At 38.8% G+C, this 26,555-nt stretch overlaps 2 protein-coding genes across 8 annotated transcripts; both read left to right on the top strand.

Moving 5' to 3' along the window:
* The first annotated feature begins 7,953 nt into the window (after nt 1–7,953).
* Nucleotides 7,954–13,922, top strand: hspb7 (heat shock protein family B (small) member 7). Its single transcript, XM_005805755.3, has 3 exons — nt 7,954–8,318; nt 12,772–12,896; nt 12,972–13,922. The coding sequence occupies exons 1-3, from the start codon at nt 8,153–8,155 to the stop codon at nt 13,149–13,151; spliced, it is 471 nt and encodes a 156-aa protein (XP_005805812.1). The 5' UTR covers nt 7,954–8,152; the 3' UTR covers nt 13,152–13,922.
* Nucleotides 13,923–14,775: 853 nt separating this feature from the next.
* zbtb17 (zinc finger and BTB domain containing 17) lies at nt 14,776–25,628 on the top strand. Of its 7 annotated transcripts, none has more exons than XM_023336160.1 (16): nt 14,779–14,975; nt 15,107–15,201; nt 15,957–16,207; nt 16,328–16,516; nt 17,854–18,174; nt 18,253–18,336; nt 18,756–19,009; nt 20,483–20,625; nt 20,713–21,013; nt 21,095–21,182; nt 21,961–22,077; nt 22,214–22,334; nt 23,422–23,552; nt 23,665–23,925; nt 24,017–24,106; nt 24,831–25,628. In XM_023336160.1, exons 3-16 carry the CDS (start codon nt 16,003–16,005, stop codon nt 25,238–25,240), a joined length of 2,715 nt encoding a protein of 904 aa, XP_023191928.1. In that variant the 5' UTR covers nt 14,779–14,975; nt 15,107–15,201; nt 15,957–16,002; the 3' UTR covers nt 25,241–25,628. The 7 variants fall into 7 exon arrangements, with proteins under 7 accessions (XP_023191911.1, XP_023191928.1, XP_023191921.1 ...); XM_023336153.1 differs by having other exon boundaries at nt 14,779–14,990; XM_023336143.1 differs by lacking the exon at nt 15,107–15,201 and having other exon boundaries at nt 14,776–14,990; nt 24,047–24,106.
* Nucleotides 25,629–26,555: the final 927 nt, after the last annotated feature.

Genomic DNA, 26,555 nt, shown 5'->3' with positions numbered 1-26,555 from the left:
AGAGAGAGAGCTCTTCTCAGTGTAAAACTTGTTTCCATGGAAGCGGCACACAAAGAGCGTGATGAAAAAGTAGTTTCTCTGCTGAAAAATAGAATGTAAATCCAATTCATTTTTAAACACCTTTCAGTCATTATATATATATATATATATATATATATATATATATATATATATATATATATATATATATATATATATATATATATATATATATATATATATATATATATATATATATATGAATATATATATATGACAAATGCTTTGTCATTTGGTGAATATCTATGGAACAAAGAAAGTTAGAAATTTAAATACAAACTGTACCTGTGATCACCCAAGGTTTTTCTGAGAGAGGGAATCAAATGGCATAAAAAAAAGAATAAAAGAAATGGAAAAATAAGTAAAATGGAACCCAATTTATAAGTTGAATTTAACTCTTCATTGCATTATAACACATATATGTGCCGTTTAAAACTGTCCATAAATTGAACTGCAACTGAGTGTCTTAAGAGGGGACAGAGGGATCTTCTGGCTCTGCAGCTCCCCTAGCGGTGACTAAAGGACATGCAGACTTTACACTAGCATCAGAAGAAAACATACAGTATTTTGTTATAAGTAAAGTCACTCAATTTGCTTATACCAGCAGTTTGATTTAGAGTAAGATATAGATTAAGGTTAGGCTAAGCCAAAAATTGTTAATAGCCCTGGTAATTTTAGTTTGTAAGTTTTTTTTTTTTATTTATTTTAAAACCTTTTTCTGTTTACAAAAAGAAAAATGAACATCTGGTGAATGGTTTGAGTGCTGTAATGTCAGTAAATGGTTTTCCAGTTATAGTGGACAACCACATAAATAACTTTGTTATTGCTTTCATTTCATTGTTTCATTACCGTTAGAGAGACGGTGGTCTCACTTCCTAACAGAAACAAACTTCCAAAAACTTCTTGAATGGAAAAGAAATTGTTAAATTAAATAAAACGAAAGAACTTGAATCTCACGTTGCTGTTTCTGTCTAGTATCAGTGCTGCATCACAGCTAACTCCAACAGGAAGCTAGAAAAGAAGCAGTTTGAAGCTCAAATGAGGTGTTGCAGGAGTCATTTGGGGATTTCTTTCCATCTCTTGCTTTTATTTCAGGACTTGTGGAAAATGTTGGTAGATGATTATTGGTGGATGACCATATATTGATTTGTTGTTGCTGTCTTACAGCAAAGAAGCTGTTTACACAGTGAATATATAAAATTGGGTTTTGGTTATAGAGGCATAACGCAACCCTGTATAAACTCTTAACTACATGGATCAAAAAACAGGGAGCAGGTGGTGGGCCAAACGAGTAAACAGCATGATGAAAAGCAACAGTGCTTGAAACATCACTTGTTTGGTGAAGGAGATAACATTATTTTGGAGCCCTGTGATGTTTCAGCTTTTTTTTTTTCTTTGTACTTTTTCTATTTTCCAAGAGAAGCAATTCGACTGCAAATTATTGCAATTTAAAGGGAAGATAAATCACATCTGACAGTGTTTGTAAACTCCTTTTCCTGAGCTGCAAGGCCAGACATGTGGCAGTTGGAGAGTGAAGGTGACATCAAAGCAGCTTGCAAGGACAAAGTGGTAAATGTAAAGCACAAAGTCATTTGTAGTTTGCTCAACTCAGTGTTTAATTTGAAGCTGAAACTGCCTCTAATCAAGAATGCACTGCATTATTGATTTCATGTAACAACATGCACAATGTGAGGTCTATTTTTAATGGAAAACAGAGCAGTGAGACACATACATGTTATTTCAATCCTACTCAGTTCGACTTGCTATCTGCCAGAGCTTCTTGATTAGATGGTTGTCAGTCTAGTCTAGGTTAGATTTTGCTTTTCATCCTCTGGATCAGATTTTTTAATAACTTTTATTTGCAATACAGTGGACCCCTGTACGGAGCTAAATGGGGGCCATAAAATCTGTTCGAAAGAAACTTTTAACAAACTTTTTGCTCATGACTTGGAATTATTATATGCCCTGTTTTAGATTGGTGAAGCGCTCGAACCTTCACCAACAACAGCTTATCCAGACTCAAATAGGTGGTTCACCAACTCTGCCCAGATGTGTTCTTGGCCTGCCGCAGATGGTTGAATCTCTGGTCACAGAGGTACTCAACTCAATGAGCCATAACAAAAAAAGTAAAAATGGGTGTTTGGAAGAAGATTTTAATTTCTTGAATGAAATAATTTTAAAAAAATCTTTACAAGCATTTTGAGATAAAACTCTAGTATGGAATATGGAAAGTTGTCAAAAATATTAAGGATCATGTAAGTTTACTAAAAACTACTTAAAGTTAGTCTCCATTGACATTATGGAAACAAGCCTGTGTGATTCAGTATTTTCCCCCAGTCTATTATAAGCCTGGCAGGCCACCACGCTTTACTTGTGCCCCCACCAGGCTAGTTTTCTGGGGGAAACCTCGCATAAGCACAAAGGAATGCATGTACACACACACACACACACACACAGACACACTTATAGCTTGAATATCTGATATCTGGATCAGGGTGTCTTTTTATATATCTTCCTTTTACTTGGTTGCTTTCTCATAAATGTTGTTTTCTTTTTTTTTTGTCCCAGAAACAATTGCTATCCACATTACAGTTTTATGTAATGTTTACTTTTGCAATGTTTACTTTAAGTATGTTTACTTAAAGTGATGATTTGGATCATTTCTCACAAAAAAACGTCCCTCTGTTTAGTGTCAAACCTGATTACAGAATAAATAACCTGGCATCAGCCGTGCAGTTTGTGTTTATTTCCACTCACTCCAAGATACATAATCTTAATGCCTTCAGGTGGCAACCACACTGGCTGCCTAGATAAGACGAACCTTTTTACTAAAGGTGTAATGATTTCGGGAGCTTGGCAACACACGCCTCTTGCATCTTATGATTTAGAGTGTCCTTGAATCAGGCCAGTTGCTATGATACAATCTTTTCTGGCTTTCCCTCCAATTGCTCTTTTCTTCATGAAATACAACAGGACAGGAGTTCTTGTCAAAGGCTGAGAAACTCATATTTTGGGACAGTTAATATTTGTGATTTTAATTCAATTTGTGTGTTTTCACATGTTGCTAAAACTAAATCAGGATCACTGACAAAGAAATACAACTTTGAGAACGTTGAGATCTTAGGATACAGCATCTATCTGTCTATGCACCCTAAGAATTACTAGGTAAAAAATGTCATTTTCCCCCAGCCTTGTCCTTAACAAAGGCAAGGCCTGGGAAGGAAACATAGCAAGGTTGGGTTTGATCCATCATACTTGGTTACACCCTCAAGAAATTATTTAAAGTGACTAACGTACAACCGAGTATTTTGAAAATAATAACCCAGAACCTGGATTTGTAAACAAGTCATAATTAAATTAAAGTAAAAATCCATTCATTGTCTATATACCGTTTAACCCTTGCAGGCTCACAGTTGGTACCAATTTCCAGAGGACAAGGAAATGCTCTGGCAGGATGCGAAGCCAGTAGCTTCATGGTGGAAAACAACGGTTCTAAGATATCATATTATTGTTGAACGTGACATTCAAACACCTAAACCTTACATAAACATACTTGTTTTGTTGTTTTATTGTTGCTATACCTACGGCCTGATTCCTCCAAACGGGAGATGAGCACTTGTGGAATGGATAATGGTGCGTTCCAGTTGTAGTCAGAACTGGGAAATTCCGATTCCCAGCCAGAAAAAGCACTTGCTTATGTAGAGTAAAGCTAAAAATAATGTTCCTAAGAGGTGTTGCGAACATTCTCAATGATGAAATCCTGACTTCTCCGACAATGTAGACTGGAACACTTTTACGTGCGACACGGAACACAACTCCGACATCGGAGGCAACAGAATCCATGTGCAACATGCTCAACATGGTGGATTCTGAAGAAAGAGGAAGCTTTTTCTAATCACACATTTTCACTAACTGGTTAAAAAAAAAAAACACCCGACATCTATCCCAGTAACATAACCCAGCATTTGTTTTAAGGGAATAACCCTGGAAATTTTAGAGTGAGTATTCTCAGAAACCATTCCAGCCTTTCTTGCTCGATAATCTCCCATCAAAGTCACATTTGTCAGCCTTTCATTTTTGCTCAGCTTTTGAAGCCTCTCCATCAGCACTCATCTGCGCCTCACTGGGAAAGCAGCCTGGTCACAAGCTTGACAATGTACTGGAAAATACCCAAAGGTTGTTTGGATTCTGCATCCTGTCGAGTCATTTTTATGATTCATGCACCGACTCGTTTTCTGAGATAATCATGGCGGCTATTGAATTTCTATTTAAAAATGAACAAAATAGCAGTCAGTGTGTGATATAAATGTGGGAAGCGTGACAGATGTTACTGATATAAGTGAGAAAAAAAATATATTTCACTCATAAATCCTTAATTTTCTGCCCACCTGATGGCTTGAATCTTAATGGTGGCTTAAGGTTCTCAAGATGAAAGCCACAGAAAATCAACAATATTCTTGCTGTTAGGGAACCGAGGGGGCCCGACATGTTCCCTGTTTGGGAGGAGGTGAGTTGCTAGGCTGGATTTAGACCCTGAGCAGGGGCCTCTCTGCTCTACGGTGATAAGGTTGAAATCAAATAATACTTAGTTGAGTGATCTGCAATGTCTGGTAACCTTAGAGCTATCTTCAATAAAGAGGCCTCTATTTGGCAGCAGGCACCGGGGGGCTTTTCAAAAATAATAATGGCAGATGTTTAATGACGGGTAGAAATCACTAGCAAATCAATGGAAGTGTTTGCCTGTCTTGAATTCTGTGCTGCATACGGCATAATGAAACTTCAAAGCGCGACTCGAATACACAACATCAGAGAGCCCATAAATGGATTTAAATGGATTAGCTGTCAGCGGCGCTAACTAGGAAAAAAAGAGCAGCGTTTCCTAATCATGACCGGCTGCACACCTCACGCAGATATTAATAGTCACCAAGTAATGTCACCACTAAGTCCTCTGTTCCTGCCTGTGGGCTTTGTTTTCAAGCACATTCTTTCCATCTTTGTTTTGCCCTTAACTTATCTGCAGAGATATGAGACAGGGCGTTCCCATTTAAAGAGACAGAGGAGACAGTATTTTTCCAGCTGATCTGTAGCAACTAGCCTTTAGAGCTGGTGAAGTAGAAACAGTCAGTCTTGTTTTGTGTGTAGTTTTGTCACACTGTGTTCAGTTTTTGTCATGTTACAGCAATTAGTTTATATAAAATTTACAGTTTATCTGAACTACAATTATTAGATTGTCTTGGGGGGGAAAAATGAAAAGTTCAGATTAGGAAGTCAAAAGTTTCTGATCAGTTCATTTGAGTTGAATTTGTGGATGTATTTAAGGACAATGCCTGGAACTCTGTTTTCTTGTGTGGCATCATGGAAACATTAAATAAAATCAGCCATGACATCAGGAAGCACGGGTGGTTCTAGACACAGGGGTCAGTGTCTCTATAGAGCTGGTCCTGGCCAATGATGTGACCCCTGTACTGAGTGGACACTAAATGCATTTCTTATGATGATATGTGCTGGCCCTTGGACCAATTAAATGTTTTACTTTTATGGTTTTACTTTACAATTATTTAAAAATTAAGGTTTTACAATTTTAGCTTCAGCTGCACTGAGACAGAATCACAGCTTTCATTTGCTAGATTAAGGATCTGCAACTTGCCACAGGTGGCTTTTTGGCTCTGTAGCTTATATTTAACAATGAGATATTGTCCTTGTTTTTGCTTGTCTGTTTCATTCTTTTGTTCTCTGCCCTCATGAGAAAAATGTGGCTCTCCTGTAAATTTAATCTCAGACCACCACTGTCAGAAGTCATTCTTGATTCCTCCTTAGGAGCAACTTTTAGATGTCTGAATGTTTTATTTATGTCTGCTTAAGTAAATTATATTCAAGTTTGACTGAAATTTCAGTGACCAGCCATTATGCTGTTTGGTGAAGCAGTTACTATGTCCTAGAAATTGACATGTTTTTAGTGTGAATGGTGTGAATTAACACACAGAACCAGAGCAAAAGGCCTCGTAAAGATGCTGGTTGAAGCGTTTAAGCTCGTCATTATTCAATGACTAGCAGAGACAGGAAGATGTAATTTCAAAATATACTGTATGCAGAGCGCTGTGAACGTTTTGTGTTTATATTTGTGATAACGTCTAGGTCCATTCATCTGGAATGGAACTTGATTTGTCTCAGAAGATCTGTTGAAATCTGTCACAAGCATAGTGTTTAACTCTACTTTGCCTCTTATAATTTCATCAGCTATGCACTATGCACCAAATATGCACAAAGCAGAATAAACAGTTTAGTTTTTCTTCAGTATGCTTTTTAAGAGCTAGTAAGCTCACCATCTGTTTTGACTGCCATCGGCTATTGTGTACAGTTTGAATCAGACCGGTGCATTAACTCCTGAGAATCTCTGTTTTATTTCTCAAATAAATCATACTTTACAGAAACGTAAACAAAGTTTCTTATTGTTGGGAACAGATCTGTTTTATCTTTCATTGCCAGAAAACGTCTTCTTCTCTGCACTTGGTTACGGTGATTTTATTTACATGAACGATTCTTTCTGAAACTGTTGGATGCTGTCTACCATAGTGCTTTAAAATAATAGTAATAAAATTAACCTATAGTGTATAACTGTTACCATCATACTTGACGACTATTGCATAAACAGTGCAGCCCTCATCCTGGAACCAGCTACAGCTCTGAAAGTCTCCAATCGATTCAGTTTTTAAAAGAAACCTGACAGTTTACTGGATGTGTTTTATTACTTTTTATGTTTTCATTTGTGTTTTTAGGGTTGTTGTTAGGGATGGATATTCATCGTATCATTTATTGTAATAATATTCTTATCATGATGAGAATTTTGATTCATGTTTGTTACAATAAATTCCCATTAATGATGTTTTTTAAAAAAACATCCTGTCTACATTGTTGTGATTGTTAGCGGTAGTATTTTTTCCCACTGTTTCTTCAATGAGGGTATTATTATATATAATTACATTTGAAAATATGATATGCGAGCAATTTTAGTGATTCAAATCACGCTTGTTTACGTGGCTGGGGTCCTGAAAAAACGTATTGCAAACGAATGTTTTGGAGTGCAGTATTTGTGTTTGATGTATCATGCAGGCTCAGCCATACAGTTACCTAAAAAATAAGTAACAAATAGATTTAATCATCACTTTTATCGTTTGCACAATAGCACGTCAAAATATTGTGATAAAACTTTAAGTCCATATCGTCCAACCCTAGTTGTTGTTTTTGTCCCTCTTGTAGATCTGAACAAAGGTAGACGGTACAAATAAAATTGATATAAACAGCTAAAAATGGCACTTTTAAAAAATATTGCATTTCACAAAAGATACAGATTTTTTGGTAGTGAAAAAAGATTCACTGCTGGATAGCACCTTTAATGTTATGTGTTCATTACACTAGAGACAAAAACGAATAAACAGATGATTAACAAGTGACCAAAGAGATGAAATAAACCCTCTCTAATGAGATCACACTACCCTGTAAAAACACTGGACTGCAAGTCATTTGATGGCAGAGCCGTCTCGGCTCCGGTTTCAGGTCAAAGACGTGGGGCTGAATGTTAAGAAAGCTGAAGATCCAGACAGAAGAAGCGATGGGGTGCAGTGAGAGTCAGAGAGTGGACGGAGAAGCTATTTTAGGGATGATGTGCCTGGAATGACAACTGTTGTGCTCCTCACTCCCCTAAACCCCCTCTGCTCATTCCCTCACTCTCTCTACAAATCCCTCTCTCTTTCTCTCTCTCAACCTCAGGCCCTTCATCACGCAAAACTTTTCCAACCACAGACTCTCCTCTTCATCCCTCTGTGCGTCTCGCGATAAAAATAGAACAATATTAGCCTTTTCCAAATGAGCTGTGACACATGTGCCACCTCCCCAGCATGCGTGAGTATATAACGTCGAGGAGTACTCTGCTGTCGGAGAGCAGGACAATAAGTCCTAAAGAAGAAAAAAAAACAGACATAAAAGGAAATCATTCAGGAGAACAAAGTAGTTGTGTGATTTATTTTTAATATCCAGACCTGCGCCAGGAACAATCCGCTTCTCTCCGCCTCCTTCTGCTCTCCTCCTCTGCCTTATCCAGCACTTGCGACCATCCATGAGTGTGACCAACTCCTCTGCCTATCGATCGGAGCGCAGTTTCCACCAGACTTCGTCCTCGACCTCGTCCTCTTGCAACCCTTACATGGAGAAGAGCCGGGGGCTTTTCGCCGAGGATTTTGGATCCTTCATGAGGCCTGGGAGTGACGCCTTGGGATTTTCCAGTAAGTTGGGAGGGAACCTTATACCCTTGGGGCTCATTTTGTCAGCAAGAAAAAGTTGATCAAGGAAGAATAAAAGTGCACCTGGATCTGTGAAAGTGATTTATTCTTCTTCCAAACAGATGATAAAATATGTAAGTAAGGCGGTCAGAGGCAAGAGGGAGTTTGATGTGGTTGATGTGAGTGAACAAAAGCTTTCATATGGGAGACAGCAAAAAAGATGCAGCTGATGCAAACAAAACAAATGCAGAAATGCAGTTTTTTCTGCACTTTTCTGGCTGAAATAAAGAGTAAGGTCATAAAGTGTTGCACTTTAAAGTATGCTGTTTGTTCTTGGACTCAGCAATACCTCCAGGTGGTGTGAGCTAGTTGGATATTACTGCATATACAAAATACAAGTGTCAAAATATGACATGGGAACTTTAAATAAAGTCACACCACAGGCTGGTGTCCTCTATAGGTCCAAGGTCACGGTAGGATTGTTTGAAACTCTACACCAACGCCATCTTATAGGATGGGTACACACTGCATAATGATATAAAATGCCTAGTTGGCGTATTTAAACATCTTGACCTGGAAAGAGTGAAGGGTTTTTCGGGTTAAGTACAGCATAAATGTAAAGTGGAAGGACAAAATGCTTTTGATTCCCTTTGAAAAAGACCCAGATTGAAAAGTCATAATAACATAAGTGAACAAGCAACAACATGAAGACAAAGGAACACACAGCACTCAGGTCAAAAATGAAGTTGGGGAAGTGAGAGATTAAAATAATATCTACTTTTTCCTACATGCAAAACTTCTGCCTCACCTTAGGCATACCATCTCCACGGTGATACTTTGCCCTTACTGTACGATATATATGTTTTTTATTCTGTTTTTATATATAGATAGATATATATTCTATCTTTGTGTGAGTCTATTTGATGTGTTGTCATTTTGCTGCTGTTGCACAGAAATTTCCCCACTGTGGGACAGTAAAGAAGTATCTATTCTCCCATTCTGTTCTGTGCGATGGTGGCAGAATCATGTTGTGAGGATGTTTGAAAGCTTTTCACAGTTGCTGGGAGGCTGAATGGAGCCAAATGCAGGACGATGCTGAACAAAAGTCACTGTGAGGCTGCATAAGACTTGACACTGGGGTGGAGGTTTACCTTCCAGCATGATGAAGACCCAAAACATGCAGACACAGCTACATTAATATTGTTTAGATTAAAGTACATTAATGTCGTGGGTCTTAGGTCTAGTCAAAGCCTAGACCTAAAGTCCGGTTGTGAATGTATCGCAAGTCTTCTCGGATGTGCGCTGCCTAATCTGACTTAGTTTGAGCTACTTGTTTTAAAAACAGAATAGGCATTAATTATTGCACATGGTAGAGACATTCCCCTAAGTTCTTGCCACTGTAATAGCAGCAAAAATTGGTTCTACAAAGTATGGCTTCAGAAGGGATGAATACAAAATCACATTTTTTTTTGTTTTTTTTATTAGAAAACCACAAATAATTTTTCTTCCACTTTGCGTTCATGCTCTACTTTACGCTGGACTGTCACATAAAACCCAATGCAACAGAGGAACATTTGAGGTAGCTCCACTTGCAAGGCAAGAGTGTCTGAACGCAGCAGTTCTGGACAGACTCCTGACTGTTTGACTTCACATGCTGAGTATCTGGGATGACGCCTGCTTAAGGAATGAGCAAATGGTTGCTGGGTGATCAGACTCTACACACAACACACACACACACAGACACACCCTACATGCACAGAGTTAAAATGATGTCATGTACTGAAACTGACATGTGCAGTCAGAGTTCACACACTGACACCGAGAGTCACGTGATACTTTAGTGAACCCAGAATCCACCTGGTTTCTGGGTTCACTAAATAAACTGGATATGCCAAACAGGAAAATATATTTTCTACTAAAACACTAAAACTAACCAGCTTTTAGTATTTAGTAGATCAGATCATAAACAAAGAGCATGCATAGTGACAAATCCGGAAACCTGGGTCTGACAATCCTTTCACCTCTACAGATTTATTTTTGCTCTTAGCCACATTGTTTTCTATTGGAGCTTCTTTTAGATAGACAAAAGCAGTGCATGTGCAGGACAAAGTCTATACCACTTTGACAGATCAATATTGGGAAAATGACCCATTGCTGAACAGCGCCATGGTGTTGGTAAGGTAGAGACGGAGAGAATGAAGCCAGTTGAAGCCACTGAGTTGGTGGCTGATTTATGCCTCATTTATGTTCGGCTGAACTTCACAGCAACTCTTATCATTCAGCTGATTGATACCAGCTTGTTGTTTTAATCAACAAGCACTTTGTATTGTCTGGTAGCTGAAAATGGGCTATACAAATAAAATTACCTTTACCTTTAACATCACGCCCAGTGATGGCTTTTAATACTGGTTATATGGGGACTCAAGTACCTAATTAAAATAAATCTCTGCACTGCACCCTGAACTGTTTTTTATTGCTCCGAGGTAAATGCAGTCAGAGGACAAAAGACAACCCCTGCTTGCTGGAGACTATTTTATATGCTTTGTGCAGCAGTGGACTTCATTATATCCTGTCATAGAAATTAGTTGATTGTCTGGATTTTGATAGTTCAGGTGGCAACAGATAAAGGGGCTCATCCAGGGTGCAGCTAATGGCTATTTTTGGTTTGTGTGCACAAACAAGGACATAAAAGACACATTTTGTTCCAACGTCACAGCTGTTTGAAATGTTCACAGAAAATGTAGTCCTTGACGGCCGGTAACCTGCATGTTTTAGTTCTTTCTCTGGTGGTAGTAACAACCTCCTCAGCATGTCAACGTATTTCTTAGGCCTTCTAATGATCCAGGTGCGTTAAACCGGGGACAGAACTATGACGGCCCTCGAGGACCGACTTTGGACACCACAGTGAATTGTTCTATACAGTGAATGTGAATATTTGTATCTTACATACACACTAGTTACATGACATTTACTAAATACAAAAAAGATTAAAAGTTTGCCCCAAGTGGTCTTAGAATAGAATGTGTAAATTGTATTTACATTTGTGGCAAATTTAAAGTATTTATCCTTTAATCTTTAGGGGTTGTGGGATTTTTCAATTGCATTCGTCCGTCAACTAGTGCATTCTAATGCAGTAGTTAATAAATAATAAAAGGGATCTTGGGTGTGTGATTTGCTTCCTGAATTATTTTTATTTGTTGTCTTTTTCATGTTTTTAACATTTCTTAAAGTTTTAATCAATAATTATTTTGGTGCCTGAACGCCCTTTTACATTTTCTCATGTCAAGACTTTGTTTTTTTACTCCAATACTGGACTATTTTTTGTTTTAGTTTGCTATTACTTAGCTATTATTTTCAAGAGTCACTGGTGGCATAATTATTGCTGTCGATCCTTCGCGATGGTTGGTCTCTTCTGCTCTGCTCACCACACAGATTTTCCGTTGAATTAAGGTTTGAGGACAGTGATCAGAGAAAAAAAGTTGACTTCGGATCTGGTGAACCAAGCCCACATTTGAAATCGCCTGGTATTCCTACGGCTCACAGCTTCACAGCTCCACCAATACTTAAAAGTGGAAAGGAGGCTCTTTCCTGATACTAATTGTTTAGAGTCAAACTTATCTGTTAGGAATAGAAAAGCTCAGTATGGTTTCAAACAGTTCCAGAGAAGTTAGCCAACTATGCATGTTTATGTTTTTAATAGTAGGGCAAAACAGACGTTTTCTTGGTATTCTCCCTAGACAACAAGCTGCAATGTAGATGATGTCTAGAGCAGTGGTTCCCAAAGTGTGGGGCGCGACCCCTAGGGGGTGCGCAGTGCCATTGCACAGTTACACAAAAGTGTTTCGCTGTACAGATGGTTTGTAGTTGCAACCTGAAGTGTGAAATAAACTTCGGTGGAATTTGAAAACAAAATGTGTATAGGTTTATGTCTGGTTGAACGATGTGTGTGCCCAGTTGATTTTTTTTTCTTTTTTGGGGGGGATTTTATTGTAATCCCTAGGGGGGCCCAGAAAATCTTTGGGAACCACTGGAGGAGGGGAGGGGGAGGTAGAAAAGAATCTTTGGGAACCACTGGTCAAGTGAGTTTTATAGGGAAACTTGGCTGAGTTGTCAATGGAGGGTTTTATTTTACCTCCTTCATCATCTTGCACAGTTTATGGTTTCAATAAAACTAAGTGTTCCTGATCAAGCAGATAGACCAGAAGTCAAGCTGCGTCATGTCATATCAATAGTGCATGGTAGCAGAACGTGATTTTTCTATAAGTTCCAAGAAGAGTAAAATTTTTCCTATAGGAATTATTAGTGGTGCCTATAAATAATGCAATTGCCGATTTTATTAAAAACGGTTATTCCTTCACATGATATTTTTTCCCAATGGCACCAATACCTGTTAACATATTTAACTATACTTCCTTTTAACCAAACATATTTTCTGCTTTTTGTCTGGTGTTTTCAGGTGGGGCTGGAAATATCAAAACTATTGACGATTCGTATCAGTTTACAGTTGACGTCCGAGACTTCTCTCCAGAGGATGTGATCGTAACAACATCCAACAATCAGATAGAAGTCCGTGCGGAAAAGGTGAGCAGTGCGTTGGATTTTTAGTGTGAGAAACAGAAGCATTGGTCCTCCATAACATCCAATATCTCTCTGCAGTTGGCCCAAGATGGTTCAGTCATGAACACTTTCACCCACAAGTGCCAACTCCCTGAAGATGTGGACCCGACCTCGGTAACGTCGTCCCTGGGCCTTGAGGGGACTCTGACGGTCCGGGCGCGCAGACAGCCGGCTAAACATGAGCTCGCACAGACCTTCCGCACTGAGATCAAAATCTAGAGACAGACCGACTTCCTCAGCACAAACTCACCATTTTTTGTGTTTTTAGAGTTAATAAAAGTAACTTCAATGGATGAGGATATGAATTGTCGTACGTAGACACAAAAACGTCAAATTACCTGTTCCTACATACAGGTTGAAACAAAAGGAGCACGAACATGAACTTGCAGGTACCAGGAGAATACATAACTTCACTGACTCACAAACATAATTCAACAGTTCTTTTAATACTTATTATATTATTATTGTATCCCTGCCACACAGGTACATATTTGCCTTTTGCTTCAGTGGTATCAGAAGACATGAGTCCATGGAAAATGAATATTGTAGCAGACACAAGTTTTTCATAAGCTAATCTGTCCAAACACTGCTAAAAAAGAGAGCCACAACTTTCAGACACCATGTAAAAACATACATACACAGCACAGTTACACACCTCAGCATAACACAAAAAGTGAAACGGATGTCATGACCTAGTTTTTGATTGCTTCAGCAACTAGTTCTCTGACCACTGGGGCACTCACAGCGCCTTCAAATTTCATATGCAGATGGTCAGTTGATCCTTAAATATAAACAAACATAATCTAAATGGTGATGTGTTAATAATCACCCCATCCTCACACTGCAGGGCACAGCCTTGATCCCAACACACATGCCTCAAATCAGTCTCTCTTTTCAAACAATATTAATTCTGATGTGTCATCCATATTAATTTATTGTATTTTTTGTGTGACAAAACTTGCAATAAACATGACAACAAATAAATACAAATTTCTGTTTTGCTTTTTTTTTTTTTTTTTTTTTACAGAATATATCAGCAAAGAAGTCACATGAAAATAAACTTACCAAATTTTATTTCATGATCAATTTTTTTTTAAAATAAGCAACATCAAGCATCATTATTATGTTTCTTCACGCTCTATTTTAGGACATATTTACAAATTTCTCATTTCAGCTCAGCAATTTAAAACTACAATATGTTGATTTTCATTTGAGTGGAGTCAGAAAACAACTGCCCCAAAGCTAAAGCTTATCACGAACACCACATGACTCTCTCCTCCATCCAATTTATTACAGTCTGCCTGGTACAGTTTAGCATACAACTGGTTGGAGCCTTTCCTAGTTCACAGGAAGTGACAACCACAAGGCCAGCTATTTGCAAAATCGATATGAAACTGAAAAATGATTTAGTAACTGCTTTTATCATGTACCCTCTACTCATGTTGTGATAAAATTGAAAGAAGCTACTCAAAGTGAAAATGTTAAAAAAGTATTCGTTGCACAGCACCCTCCAAGCTTATTGCCAATGTGAACAAATATTAAAACAGGTATGTTTTTATTGCAGTAGCACGATTTAGTTCAAAATGGCTTGGAAAAATCTATATAAAATTACATAAAATTAGTATTATTCAGAGCAACAGTGGTTCAGGAGGTAGGGGTTAGACTTGCTGGTTCAAACCCCTGCTTGGCCTCTCTGTCTTGCTCTCTAACTATATTTATAAATATATATATATATATATATATATATATATATATATATACAGAGAGAGAGATCCCTCCATCCATTTTCTGTACACACTTGTCCCTAGTGGGGTCGGGAGGGGTGCTGGTGCCTATCTTACTTATATATAGATGACCGATTTTATTAACAATAATTTACGAATCATTTTGCGCCATCTTGTGGTCATTGTTTGCCTAACAAATGCTCCTACTGCGCCTGCTCCTCCGGCACATCCGGTTGGTCCCTATCAATCGATCAGAGAGAAGAAGATGGCGGTGGATGTACTACGCAAGGAAGGATCGATCACCGAAAAACTCGATTGGGTTCGTTTTTTTCTCGTGAGTTAGAAACCAAACGCTACCACGTAAATTACTACTGTGAAGCCGAAGTGAAGAGGTCGCAACAAATTGGTAATTATGGAATTTTCCTTCTCATGTAATAATGGCGCTGAAAGAGGGCGTAGAGACGGAGCTAGCCGTGAAAACAACAAGACAGGAGGACAGGCCTGACTCTCCGCTCCGACATCTTGTTTCTTCACTACACATGCATGTAGGCACGCTAAATTAATCCCTGATAGCAAAGCTGCTAGGATGGAGGAATTGTAATCGATGCGATGCACTGTCAAACCTAAAACTGTTTACTTTAATGTACTGCATTCATGTTCATGTCTGTAAGCGTGTGCTTAACCAGTAGGGCAAAAGTTGAACTTTAGTGTATTGCCATTCGTGTTTTTGCTGGTATTTCTCACATTGCGCTCTATGCTTTTGTTGGCTGTAATGTGTTGTTATTGTTTATTAAAACTTTCATTATAATAAAAAAAAAAAACTAAAGAAAACCTGTACTCATTCCACTAATTGCGTGCTATGAATTATGAATAGGGTCACTACAAGGTGTTCAGAGCAATGATTTTTAAACAATGGTTTTTGCTGCTCTGTTGGCTGTTTAAATGATCCCCAATGTAAAATTTATTTAGTCACTTTATTTTGACTTGTTTACCTGTATTCTTTAGGTTACATTTTCTTTTCTTTTTAGTATGTACACTTAGATGTATATCTGTTTTATGTCCCTATTTTCAATCATTTGTTAAACTTGTCTTTTTTTTTACTTGTATATCTATTCTTTGCTTTAGAGATATTTACTATATAATTGTATTTATTTGTCTTTGATGTGTATTTTTATTCAAATTTACACCATTCAGCTTTTTTCTTACATAAATATAGACTCATACAGGGTGCACAATTCACATTAACTGAAATGAGTTCAGGTAAAATTAAGAAGCTTAAGCCTTCCTTCTGTTGCTTCAGATACACAGCGGCTGAGCTCTGTCTTCGCCCTTTGACCCTGACATCAATGGAGTTCCCGTGGCACAGCGGGGAGGTTCTGGAGCAGCTCAACCGGCAGCGTAAGCAGGGGCTGCTTTGTGACTGCACCTTCGTGGTGGACGGCGTGGACTTCAAGGCCCACAAAGCCGTGCTGGCAGCATGCAGCGTCTACTTCCGAACCCTTTTCTTGGACCAGAAGGATGTGGTGCATTTGGACATCAGCAATGCCGCTGGTAGGATCCGATCATGATGTGGAAACTTTCTAACTATTTTAGAAGCAACTACGGCTGCTTATTCGTCATCGGCTCCTAACCAAATCTTGTATTTCTCTGTGTTTTCTTTTCCTTATGCAGGTTTGGGTCATGTCCTAGACTTTATGTACACCTCCAAACTGTGCTTAAATCCCAACAATATTGAGGACGTGCTCTCTGTTGCCCACTTCCTGCAGATGCAGGAAATCATAAATGCTTGTTCTGCATATCAGTCGATGTCAAATCAACCTCCATCCATCATAACTCTGGATCTTCCTGATGATCAACCAGGTCTTTAAGTATTTGACTGTTTGTGTGTGTTGAGAAGCTGAGAATAATCAGATTAAGGCTGCACAATTTGAGTTGTAAAGCTAATGCTGAGTGTTGGGATGATACACTTCTTTAAGGCAGTCATATAAAGAGGTTTGTATCACTAAGCAGTAGAAAATAACTGTATTTAGTCATATTTTCAAATGTTTTGACATGACGCTTTTGTTGGACAGTGGACAAAATTGTAGAACTAAATCCTGACAATACAAACCATTGTAAGAAATTTATCATGATAAATAGTAATAAGACGAATACCAATTGCAGTAACAGTTGCATTTGATGTATTGTGCAGCTCTACATTAGACGACTTTATTTACTCTGAATTTTGCTCTGTACCAGAAAACCCTGTTGTCATGAAGAGAGAGTTTGTTGATGAACCAAAATGCAGAAAGGAGTTGGAACATGGATCATGTTGAAAGTTTTAAAGAAAAAACAAAAACTTACAAAAACAAGCCATGGAGAACACATGGAGCCAGAGCAGAAGTACATTAACAGGAACAACAGGGAGGCAGCAGGATAAACAGGATTTAACAGGAGGAACAAGCAAGGCGTGTGAGCAGGAGAAGGGTTTAAATACTGTGAGGGTGAATTCTGGAACAAAAGTGCCTGGGCTGATTAGCTAATGGGTTGCAGGTGTGAGGAGAGACCAGTGAGGCGGACAAAGGAGGGGGAAAGAGGAACCAACAGGGAAACTGACTAGACCCAAGGATGGGAAGTCAGTGGGGCTTAATGAAGTAAATGGATGAAGGAAAAAAAAAAAAATCAATACAAGGAAATAACAGCAGCAAAGAGTCCATATAACACAGGTTATGACACCTGTAGATGAATGTTCGGCTAGTGGTTTTAAGCTCGAGACCACTTGGCTTCAAGTGACCTTAAAAAAATTTGGGCTTTGGGCCACTCAAAGTCTGGAAAAGTCAGCAAAGTCGATTCATTCCTGTAATCCCTCAAATTCTGCTGAATTAAAAATAATGCTGTAAAGAACAGTTGGTTCACACTGATGCCAGTTATCGCCATTGCTGCTGCTCAGCGTGGCACAACAAAGGGTAAGTACTTTTTCACAAGGGGACAGGATTTGGTGTATACATTTTTTAATTTTAACAGTAGAAGCAGTATTTGAAAACCGCATTTTGTATTTACTACATTTGTTTAGTCTGAAGTGTAAAGGTATAAATACATGTACATTTTTGTTTTTACATTAGATCATCTTACAGTCTGCAGCTTAAATTTGAATCTTTGTTTTTCCATCATATCCTTATACCCTAACACATCTGGTCTCATATTTCCTAACAAACCAGGTGAAAAGGCAGGTGGAAGAGAACAGAAAGAAAATCAGCTGTCAGAAGTTGCAGGACAAGCGGAGGAGTTTCCGTCTGGCACACCGACAGAAGATCTCAAGAACTCACAGAGTGAGGATGTGAACGGAGACATTTCTGCTGATCCGGAACAAACTGCTTCTCAGCTGAATCCCATCAGAAAGCACCCGGGCCGGGGAAGACCCCCCAAAAGCTCTCAGGTTTCTGCACAGAAGACGGTGTCGGTGAAGGAGGAAGAGGAGGGTTCTTTGGCAAACACGACAGGATTTCAGGACGATCCCTCGGATGCTGACTACGCACCCAGTAAAAACATTTTTATAATATTTTAAGGTCCACAAATTTGCACGTAGCAAATCTTATAACCAGGTCATTTATCTGCAGAACCACAGTCGAGATCTTCAGGCAGCTACTTGAACTCGCGTGGAAGAAGGATCAGAAAACCTGCTCGACGTAGGAGTTCACCTGGTGAGCTGTGTGCTTGTACCAGCTTCCTTTGATATTTACCAGGCTGTCCGCACATTACATCTTAAATCAAGCGTCATTAAATGAATCTAAGACCTTAAAGTGTCTTAAATTTATTTTAAAAATGTAAGTTGACCTTGAATACGTTAATTACAGGTCTTGTCATGGCAGGGCTATTTAATCCCGTATGTATTATGTAGTTCTTTATTTTCTCGCTGCACATTTATATATGCACATTTTTATGACATTAGTCTTAAGTTTCATTCATAATGGTCTTAAAAAGTGTTTAGTTTGAGTTGGTGAAACCTCCAAAAACCCTGTCTAAACTCAGGAGAAAAATGTATAGCATAGAACTGTTTTACTTTTAGTCTTTTGTTTATAAGACAAAACGCCTTACATGCTTTTGATTATAATCTTTCCAGAAAATGACTTGGAAGACGAAGGTCCATCGAAGGAAAAAAAGGAGAAAAGGGCGAGGGAGGACGAAGAGGTGGCTGACAGACAGGAACTACATGATGGGGAGGCCAGTGAGGGAGAGGAGGTCGAAGAGGCAGAAGACAGCATCGAACTGCAAGGGGAAGGAGACAGCGAGGAAGACGGAAGACCATCTCAGGCATCATCTATGAGCAACCGAACCGAATCGAAGCCGTACAGCTCTGTGACGCACAAATGTGGGGTGAGACATAAAGCGTTTGTAGGAAGTGGCGTTCTGACCGTGTCTGACTTTAATCTTTCTTAACAGTATTCATCCAACTTGAACTTTTGTATTTTATTGGGAATTTAGATGAAAGTGTAAAACAAAGTTGTGAGTAATTGTTACGTGGAAGAAAATTACATCATGGTTTTCCAAATTTTTTAATGACTAAAAGTCTAAAAAAAAAAAAAAAAAAAGTCATGCACTTATTTTCAACTTACTCAAGCCGATGCTATCTGCCCTCCAGTTCACAGGATGTGTCTACATCCTGTGTCTACCAGCATCAGTTTTGATGTGAGCATCGATTTTCAGGTATTGACGCAATTTCCCAGCTGCATTCAAGTTTGGAATTTGACTAGGCCATTGTTACGCATAAATATGCATTAATCTGAGCAATTCTACACCTTCTTAAATGTATGCCTTAAATGCCTGACAGCAAACCGGATCTCTCACTGTTTTTTATTTCTTGCTGCTCTTCCATAAAGAGTTGGGCCTTAGAAATAATGATTTTGTTCATAACTTCTCACACTTTAGTTTTGGATCTCCAACTCCTCCAGGGCCACTTCTCTGATTAATGTTTTCCTTCACTTTCTTTACATTTGGTTATGTTCCAAATGATGGATTGAGAAGAGCTAAAGTTTTTGGGGTATTGTTTTGTGACCCCACCCTGCTAGAATTTACACTGAAAGCTGTTTTTAGAATTTTATTTGTTTAAATACATTGAAAACCATGTCTAATTTTTCTTCTACAAATATGCATTACTTCATGCTGATCTATCAACTGTGTGCAGACGTCAGTCAGGGTGTATTCACAGGCTAGGAAGTTCAGTTCATTTGGGCAGGTGTGAATGCATAATCAAACTCTGATGAGGACCAAAAAAGCAAACTGATTCAAAAAACATGGGTCTTTATTCAGTTGAAGTGAACACCAAGCGGACCGGAGACCGCTCCAAAAGCAAGAATGGACTATACTGCAGGCATTTTGGGTGAATGTCTAGAGCGTAAGCAGGAAAAAAAGCTCGTGGTCTTTTACCAAAGACAAAAGAGAAATCGTACAACTGCTAAAATCTGACTCTACTCCATTTTTGTTTACATTTTGTGAAGAAGGAAGTTGCGCTCAATGTCTTCTTCAGCGGTTTTTGTGTCGTTGTCTTCATTAATTCTTGGTGCAGCGCCACCACAGGCAAGAGGGGGAACAGGTTTTTCAAAGGGTCTGCGTTATTTGGCACAGTGCAGAGAATGTGTACTGCACCAGCTAAAAATGTGGCAAATGTTGCAAGTTTAGTTCCCTGTGAAACTGAATCAGTCGGAATATCAAGATTTTTTTTCTTTTTTAAATGCCGGATAAAAAAATAAGCTAGTTGTTAGTTTAAACTCCATTGAGTTTTGCACACTGCATCATTCGGTTTCAGTGTCTTGTTTTTTTTATGTCAGCTCTTTTCTTTTATTCTTGTAGGACTGCGGGAAGAAATTTACCCACACAGGTAATTTCAAGAGACACATGCGTATCCACACTGGAGAAAAGCCATTCAGCTGTCGGGACTGCAACAAGGCTTTCTCTGACCCTGCCGCTTGCAAAGCCCACGAGAAAACACACAGGTGAGGTTCACATTTTCATACATTCTTCCACCTCTTTCTACTCAGTCAGCTTCATATCCTTTGTTGCACCATCGTCACCCCCTGTAGCCCCCTGAAGCCGTACTGCTGCTCCACTTGTGGGAAGAGCTACCGGCAGGTCAGCCTGCTAAACCTGCACCGGAAACGGCACACGGGTGAAGCGCGCTACAGCTGTGACGTCTGTGGCAAGCTTTTCACCACTTCGGGGAATCTGAAGCGCCACCAGCTGGTGCACAGCGGGGAGAAGCCGTACCACTGTGACTTCTGTGGCAAAGCTTTCTCCGACCCCACCGCCAAGATGCGACACCTGGAGACCCATGATACGGAGAAAGGCAACAAGTGTCCGCACTGTGACAAACGCTTCAACCAGGTGACAGTATTGCATTATAAAGTAAGGTTATTACATTTGCAGCTTTTTGTGACGCATATTTTATTTTATTTTTTTAACCAGGTAGGAAATCTGAAAGCTCACCTAAAGATTCATATTGCAGACGGGCCCCTGAAGTGCAAGGAGTGCAGCAAACAGTTCACCACTTCAGGTAAAGAAAGAAATTGTTTTTTAAGAAAAATTTTTTTAAATAAGTAAAAAAAAAAGTAACAAAATCTTTACTGGGAACATTGGTGTTTTTGCTGAAACTGCATTGTCCCTCGAACTTCATCATGTTTTTTTACACCATTGCAGTGCTGAAATGTGAAGTTTAAGGTTAAAAATACAGGATATTCAAAAATATGTAAATTGTGGATCTTATTTGTATTTAGGTCCCTGAGAAGAGTTTAGGTCAAACCCAACCCAATCCGACCTGATTAACTTTAATTACAGGTTCACACTTAGTCTCTGCTTGCTTACGAAACATGGAACTGCCTTCCATGTTTGAGCGTGAGGAGAAGTTTTGATTACAATCATTACAAGTTTTAAGAAGAAAGACATGAAGTCCTGGTTTCAAAATAAAATAAAAATGTAAGCAAAAGTATTAAAAGTTTTGGGGACAAAAGACATGAAATCCTGCTTTCAGACTAAAAGTGTGTGCTCTTGGATTATGGCAGAAAAATTCCCCCATGAGCTGAATATTATTCAGATTATTCCAGTTTACTGGTGCACCCCTATATGTGTATTGATCAATGAACCAAACTTGGAGCCAGTATTGGGGGGGGCGGGGAACGTAAAACATATATATTCATAAAATCAGCACTTTTCATAATTGAATGTCTCATATGCTTAAGTTTTCTAAAACGTCATTTTTAAACAAAGTTGGCATCATTGTTTGGTTTCTTTGAATCATCTGATCTCACCTTTGTGGGTTGGTGTGTGCTTTTTAGGCAATCTGAAAAGACACCTGCGTGTTCACAGCGGGGAGAAACCATACGTGTGTTCGCACTGTCAGAGAGCTTTCAGTGATCCCGGAGCTCTGCAGCGCCACGAGCGCATTCACACAGGTAATCCTGTCACGTTCTGAACTGTTATTCTTTGCTTTATCAGCTACATTTTCTCATTTTCCTTATTCCCCAAAGAAATTCCAAATTAATGTTGATTATTTTCCACCAACATGAGACAGTGTTGTATGTATTACAGGAGAAAAACCCTGCGTCTGTCTTGTGTGCGGCAAGGCTTTTACTCAAGCCAGCTCCCTCATTGCTCATGTCCGGCAGCACACCGGGGAGAAGCCCTACGTCTGTGATCGCTGCGGGAAAAGGTGAGATTTAAGCCCTATGTCAGTGTGGAAATAATTTGCACGTGTTTTATTTTGCATTTAACTAAGCTTGGAAATCTGAGATTTTTCAATGATGATAGATGTGAAAGAGAGAACAGAAAAGTAAAGACATCTTGAAATATTTTGTAAAAGGACAGAATGTAAACATGTTTTTTGCTGATCCCTATGTTTAATTAGAGATGCAGCAAACCAAAATTTATATTTGTATCGGTCCAGATATTGATAAAAATTCTAGATCGGATATTGTGACAATTGGGTAGATCTTTTTTTTTTTTTTTCCTTTTTTTTTCTCCGAAGAGTTTTTGCGGCGCTAGTGGCTCGTATTTTTTCTACAGTAGGCAGACAGGAAGGAGGGTGAGGAGAGGGGGGAAGACATGCGGTAAAGGTCGTCGGGACCGGAAGTCGAACCCGCGACGTCCGCGTCGAGGACTAAGGCCTCCAAATGTGGGGCGTGCTAACCCCCTGCGCCACCACAGCACGCCCCGGGTAGATCTATTCAAGCTTTGTGTTTTGTGCTCTGAGCAACTATTTACTATTTATTCTACATTATATTTAGAATTTCTAATGTCACTTTGTGAACCATTTGAAAGTAGGTTTGTTGCAGTTTAGTTTTTACATGTTTGACCAAGGAAGTCACCCAATTGTTTTAGTCAGTTTCTTTATTTATTTTACATTGGCTACTATACTCCTAATTGCACTGACTGAACAAATTAAAGTTGAGCTGATTTTACATTTTTGACCAAGTTTGTACTTGAGTGTGCTGTACTGGTACAGAGTTAGCAAATAAATTTGTAATTCAGTACATTTATGTCTCTATTTAAAAAAAGAACAATATTTTAAGTTGATTCAGTTTTTCTGTATCCGATTGTATCGGCCGATGTTAGACCTCAGATATCAGTATCGAAGTGAAAAAAGTGGATCGGCGCATATTTATGTTTAATGATATAATATTTCATCTTCTGTAATAAAGAGTAGGTCAAATTGACCCCAACAAGACTTCTACAGCTATGTTCTCTCTGCCCATCCTGTCGCAGGAATACTGACCTGTTCCAACTTAATTCCTCAACAGGTTTGTGCAGTCCAGCCAGTTGGCAAATCACATTCGACACCACGACAACGTGCGACCACACAAGTGCCAGATGTGCAACAAGGCATTTGTGAACGTGGGGGATTTATCCAAACACATCATCATTCACACAGGTAAGAACTAACTTTGGTACGAAACTCAGTTTAGAGTAACGCTGGAAATCTGTAGGCTACTTCTTGATCTGAAAACATTCTGGCTTGTAAAATTTCGTCCGTCTGGTTCCAGGTGAAAAACCGTTTCTTTGTGATAAATGCGGCCGTGGCTTTAACCGGGTGGACAACCTGCGCTCCCATGTTAAGACTGTTCACCACGGCAAAGCCGGCATGAAGAGGCTGGTGCTGACGGGGGGAACCATCGAAGAAGTTAGCGACGACTGTGCTGAAGCTGGGTCTTCGGATGAGATCAAGATAGTCACTGTTACCACAGAGGACATTGTCACCCTTACGGCCGAGGCCCTGGCAGGAAGTGCTGTGGCTCAGCTCACGGGTCAGTATCTTTCTCTGAACAATGCCTCAGACAGTAGGCGCCATCTTTTATAGGAAATGAAGGTAGACGCTTGTCCTGTTCTGGTTAACAGTCCTCCCAGTGACTGCCTCGGTGTCTGCAGATGAAACGGAGGCTTTGAAAGCTGAAATCACCAAGGCAGTAGAGAAGGTGCAAGAAGAAGGTAAAATCTGAACTGTTCTTTATCTCTTGAAATTTGAAAAACTTCAGATAAACTGTAAACAGTGATTCCATAATCCTATGATTCTTCCATACAAAGTTGGTTCATGTTTTGTGGGGAAAAAGTCACATTTTTCTTACACTTGCAGTGATTTTCAAAAGAATTCATACACTTGTAATTTTTTCACAGTTTGAATGGTTACAACCAGTTTCACTGGGATTTTATGTGATATACTAACAAATGAAAGGGACACATGGTTTTCTTTTTTTTTTTAATACTTATTTTTACGGGATGTAAAATGAAAACATTTTGTGGTAATAAATAAATAAATTAGCTCTTAATAATTAATAATTGTTTAGAATTATTTATTATCTGAAAAAATTGTCAGTACACAAAAAAGTTGAAAATCTTGAATCATTTTCCCATTCCTACAGTACATCAACCTAATATCTAAAGATTTCAACAAGAAACCATAATCCGCAATTTTACTACCATTATATTGTAAGTTACTACGTTTAACATAATTAGATTTAATCATCAGCATCAACCATAAACACAGGAAGTTGGAGGATGAAAACTGGTTGAAAATTGTGATATTTCATGTCTTAAAAAATTTTTTAAATAGATTTTAAAAAACAAAACTTAATAATAGGCCTTTATATCTTACAAAATAACATACAATTAGAGACAGGATTTGAAATGACAGTACAAATTTTCTTCTGCTCAGACCCCAACACCCAGATCCTGTATGCTTGCGACTCATGCGGCGATAAATTTCTGGACGCCACCTCTTTGGCTCAGCATGTTCGGATCCACACGGCCCAAGCCTTGGTCATGTTTCAGGCAGATTCCGACTTCTACCAGTACACCGCGGCAGCCGCCACCGGAGAGGGGGATGATGCTGCTGCCGCTGCAATCTGGCAACCTGCGCCCGGACAAGTTATTCAGCAAGAAGAGCTGATCTTCCGTACGGATGAAGAAGAGGGGAAATCAGAGGAGATGCATGGAGAGCAAGTGTCAGAGACTGTCATTCATGTGGAGGAGGCGGTTGAAGTGGAAGAAACTACTTCTGAGCACCAAACAAATGAGAGGGATGGAGAAGAAGAAAAGGAAGAGAATGTTAAAAGTAAAGATTAGACGTAGTGGAACAGGTTCGTCTGTGATGTATAAAATGTTGCTTTTGTTAGAAATCTAATTTATACGAGAGGAAATTAGGATATTATGTTTCTTGATGAATTATACATTAGGTTATAACATGATGTTTAAAGAAAACTAATCTGGATTCAATCATTTTAAATAAAATGTATTTTAACCTAATTTAATCTTTAGTGATGCATTTGCTTTACTCTTTACAGCAATAGTTTGGTAAAGAATTGCAGAAATGATTAAACAAGTTTGTATAGTTTGTTTGTTTTAAGACTGAAATGTAGGACTGTGTTTTGTCCTTTTATGCTAGATTGTAAATCTAATAGAGACTCGTATTTTTCCATTTTTTGATTAAATATCTACTCTTTCTTCAAACGTGCACTGTGTTTCACTGTGCTTAGTGTACAGTGCTTAATTTAGGATTGGTAAATAAACATGAGTCTACTGAAGACTTAAGTGAGAGTTAAGAACCTTTAGCATACAAGGTTTGACATTTTTTTTTCCATCCATCCATCCATTTTCTGTTCACCCTTGTCCCTAATGGGGTCGGGAGGGTTGCTGGTGCCCATCTCCAGCTACGTTCCAGGCGAGAGGCAGGGTACACCCTGGACAGGTCGCCAGTCTGTCGCAGGGCAACACAGAGGCATACAGGACAAACAACCATGCACACACACACTCACACCTAGGGAGAATTTAGAGAAACCAATTAACCTGACAGTCATGTTTTTGGACTGTGGGATGAAGCCGGAGTACCCGGAGAGAACCCACGCATGCACAGGGAGAACATGCAAACTCCATGCAGAAAGACCCTGGCCGGGAATCGAACCCAGGACCTTCTTGCTGCAAGGCAACAGTGCTACCAACTGCGCCACTGTGCAGCCCAAAAATTTTTTTTTTTTTTTTTTTTTTTTGAAATTTTTGAATTTTTTTTTTAGCAGGTTTCACCCATCCTGTGCTTGCATAATTGCAAGAAAGTCCTAATATATCAGATTTATAATCCCGTAGTTTTGAGCTGATTTCAAGGTGTTTTACTCTTTATTTGATATGTTTATTTTGCCACCTGTAAAAATAATTTGCAGTAAATATGTGTTGACTTGCTCAGACTTGGTGGATCATTAAAGAATCACTTCTGTTTGATATGCAAAATTCTTTATTTTTTATATTTTTTGGGCTTAGTTCAAGAATAACATGTACAATTTGAACTTATTTCTATAAAATTATGCGACAATAACAGATAATACTTAATAAGTGTGGCAATTCAAATTCCTTCTTTCCACATTCCTAATAAATAACACTAACTTAATTT

This window comes from Xiphophorus maculatus, chromosome 1, assembly GCF_002775205.1.
Source record: "Xiphophorus maculatus strain JP 163 A chromosome 1, X_maculatus-5.0-male, whole genome shotgun sequence".
Lineage (NCBI taxonomy): Eukaryota > Metazoa > Chordata > Actinopteri > Cyprinodontiformes > Poeciliidae > Xiphophorus > Xiphophorus maculatus.
Note: the sequence above shows the minus strand (reverse complement) of the source record. Positions and strands in the feature narration are given on the sequence as shown.

Coding starts and splice junctions, on each gene's coding strand:
- hspb7 (XM_005805755.3), top strand. CDS start 8,153: ATGAGTGTGACCAACTCCTCTGCCTATCGATCGGAGCGCAGTTTCCAC. Junction 8,319..12,771: donor TGACGCCTTGGGATTTTCCA/GTAAGTTGGGAG, acceptor TGGTGTTTTCAG/GTGGGGCTGGAAATATCAAA. Junction 12,897..12,971: donor TAGAAGTCCGTGCGGAAAAG/GTGAGCAGTGCG, acceptor ATCTCTCTGCAG/TTGGCCCAAGATGGTTCAGT.
- zbtb17 (XM_023336137.1), top strand. CDS start 14,854: ATGCTCCTACTGCGCCTGCTCCTCCGGCACATCCGGTTGGTCCCTATC. Junction 22,078..22,213: donor CCACGAGCGCATTCACACAG/GTAATCCTGTCA, acceptor TATGTATTACAG/GAGAAAAACCCTGCGTCTGT. Junction 23,553..23,664: donor ACACATCATCATTCACACAG/GTAAGAACTAAC, acceptor GTCTGGTTCCAG/GTGAAAAACCGTTTCTTTGT.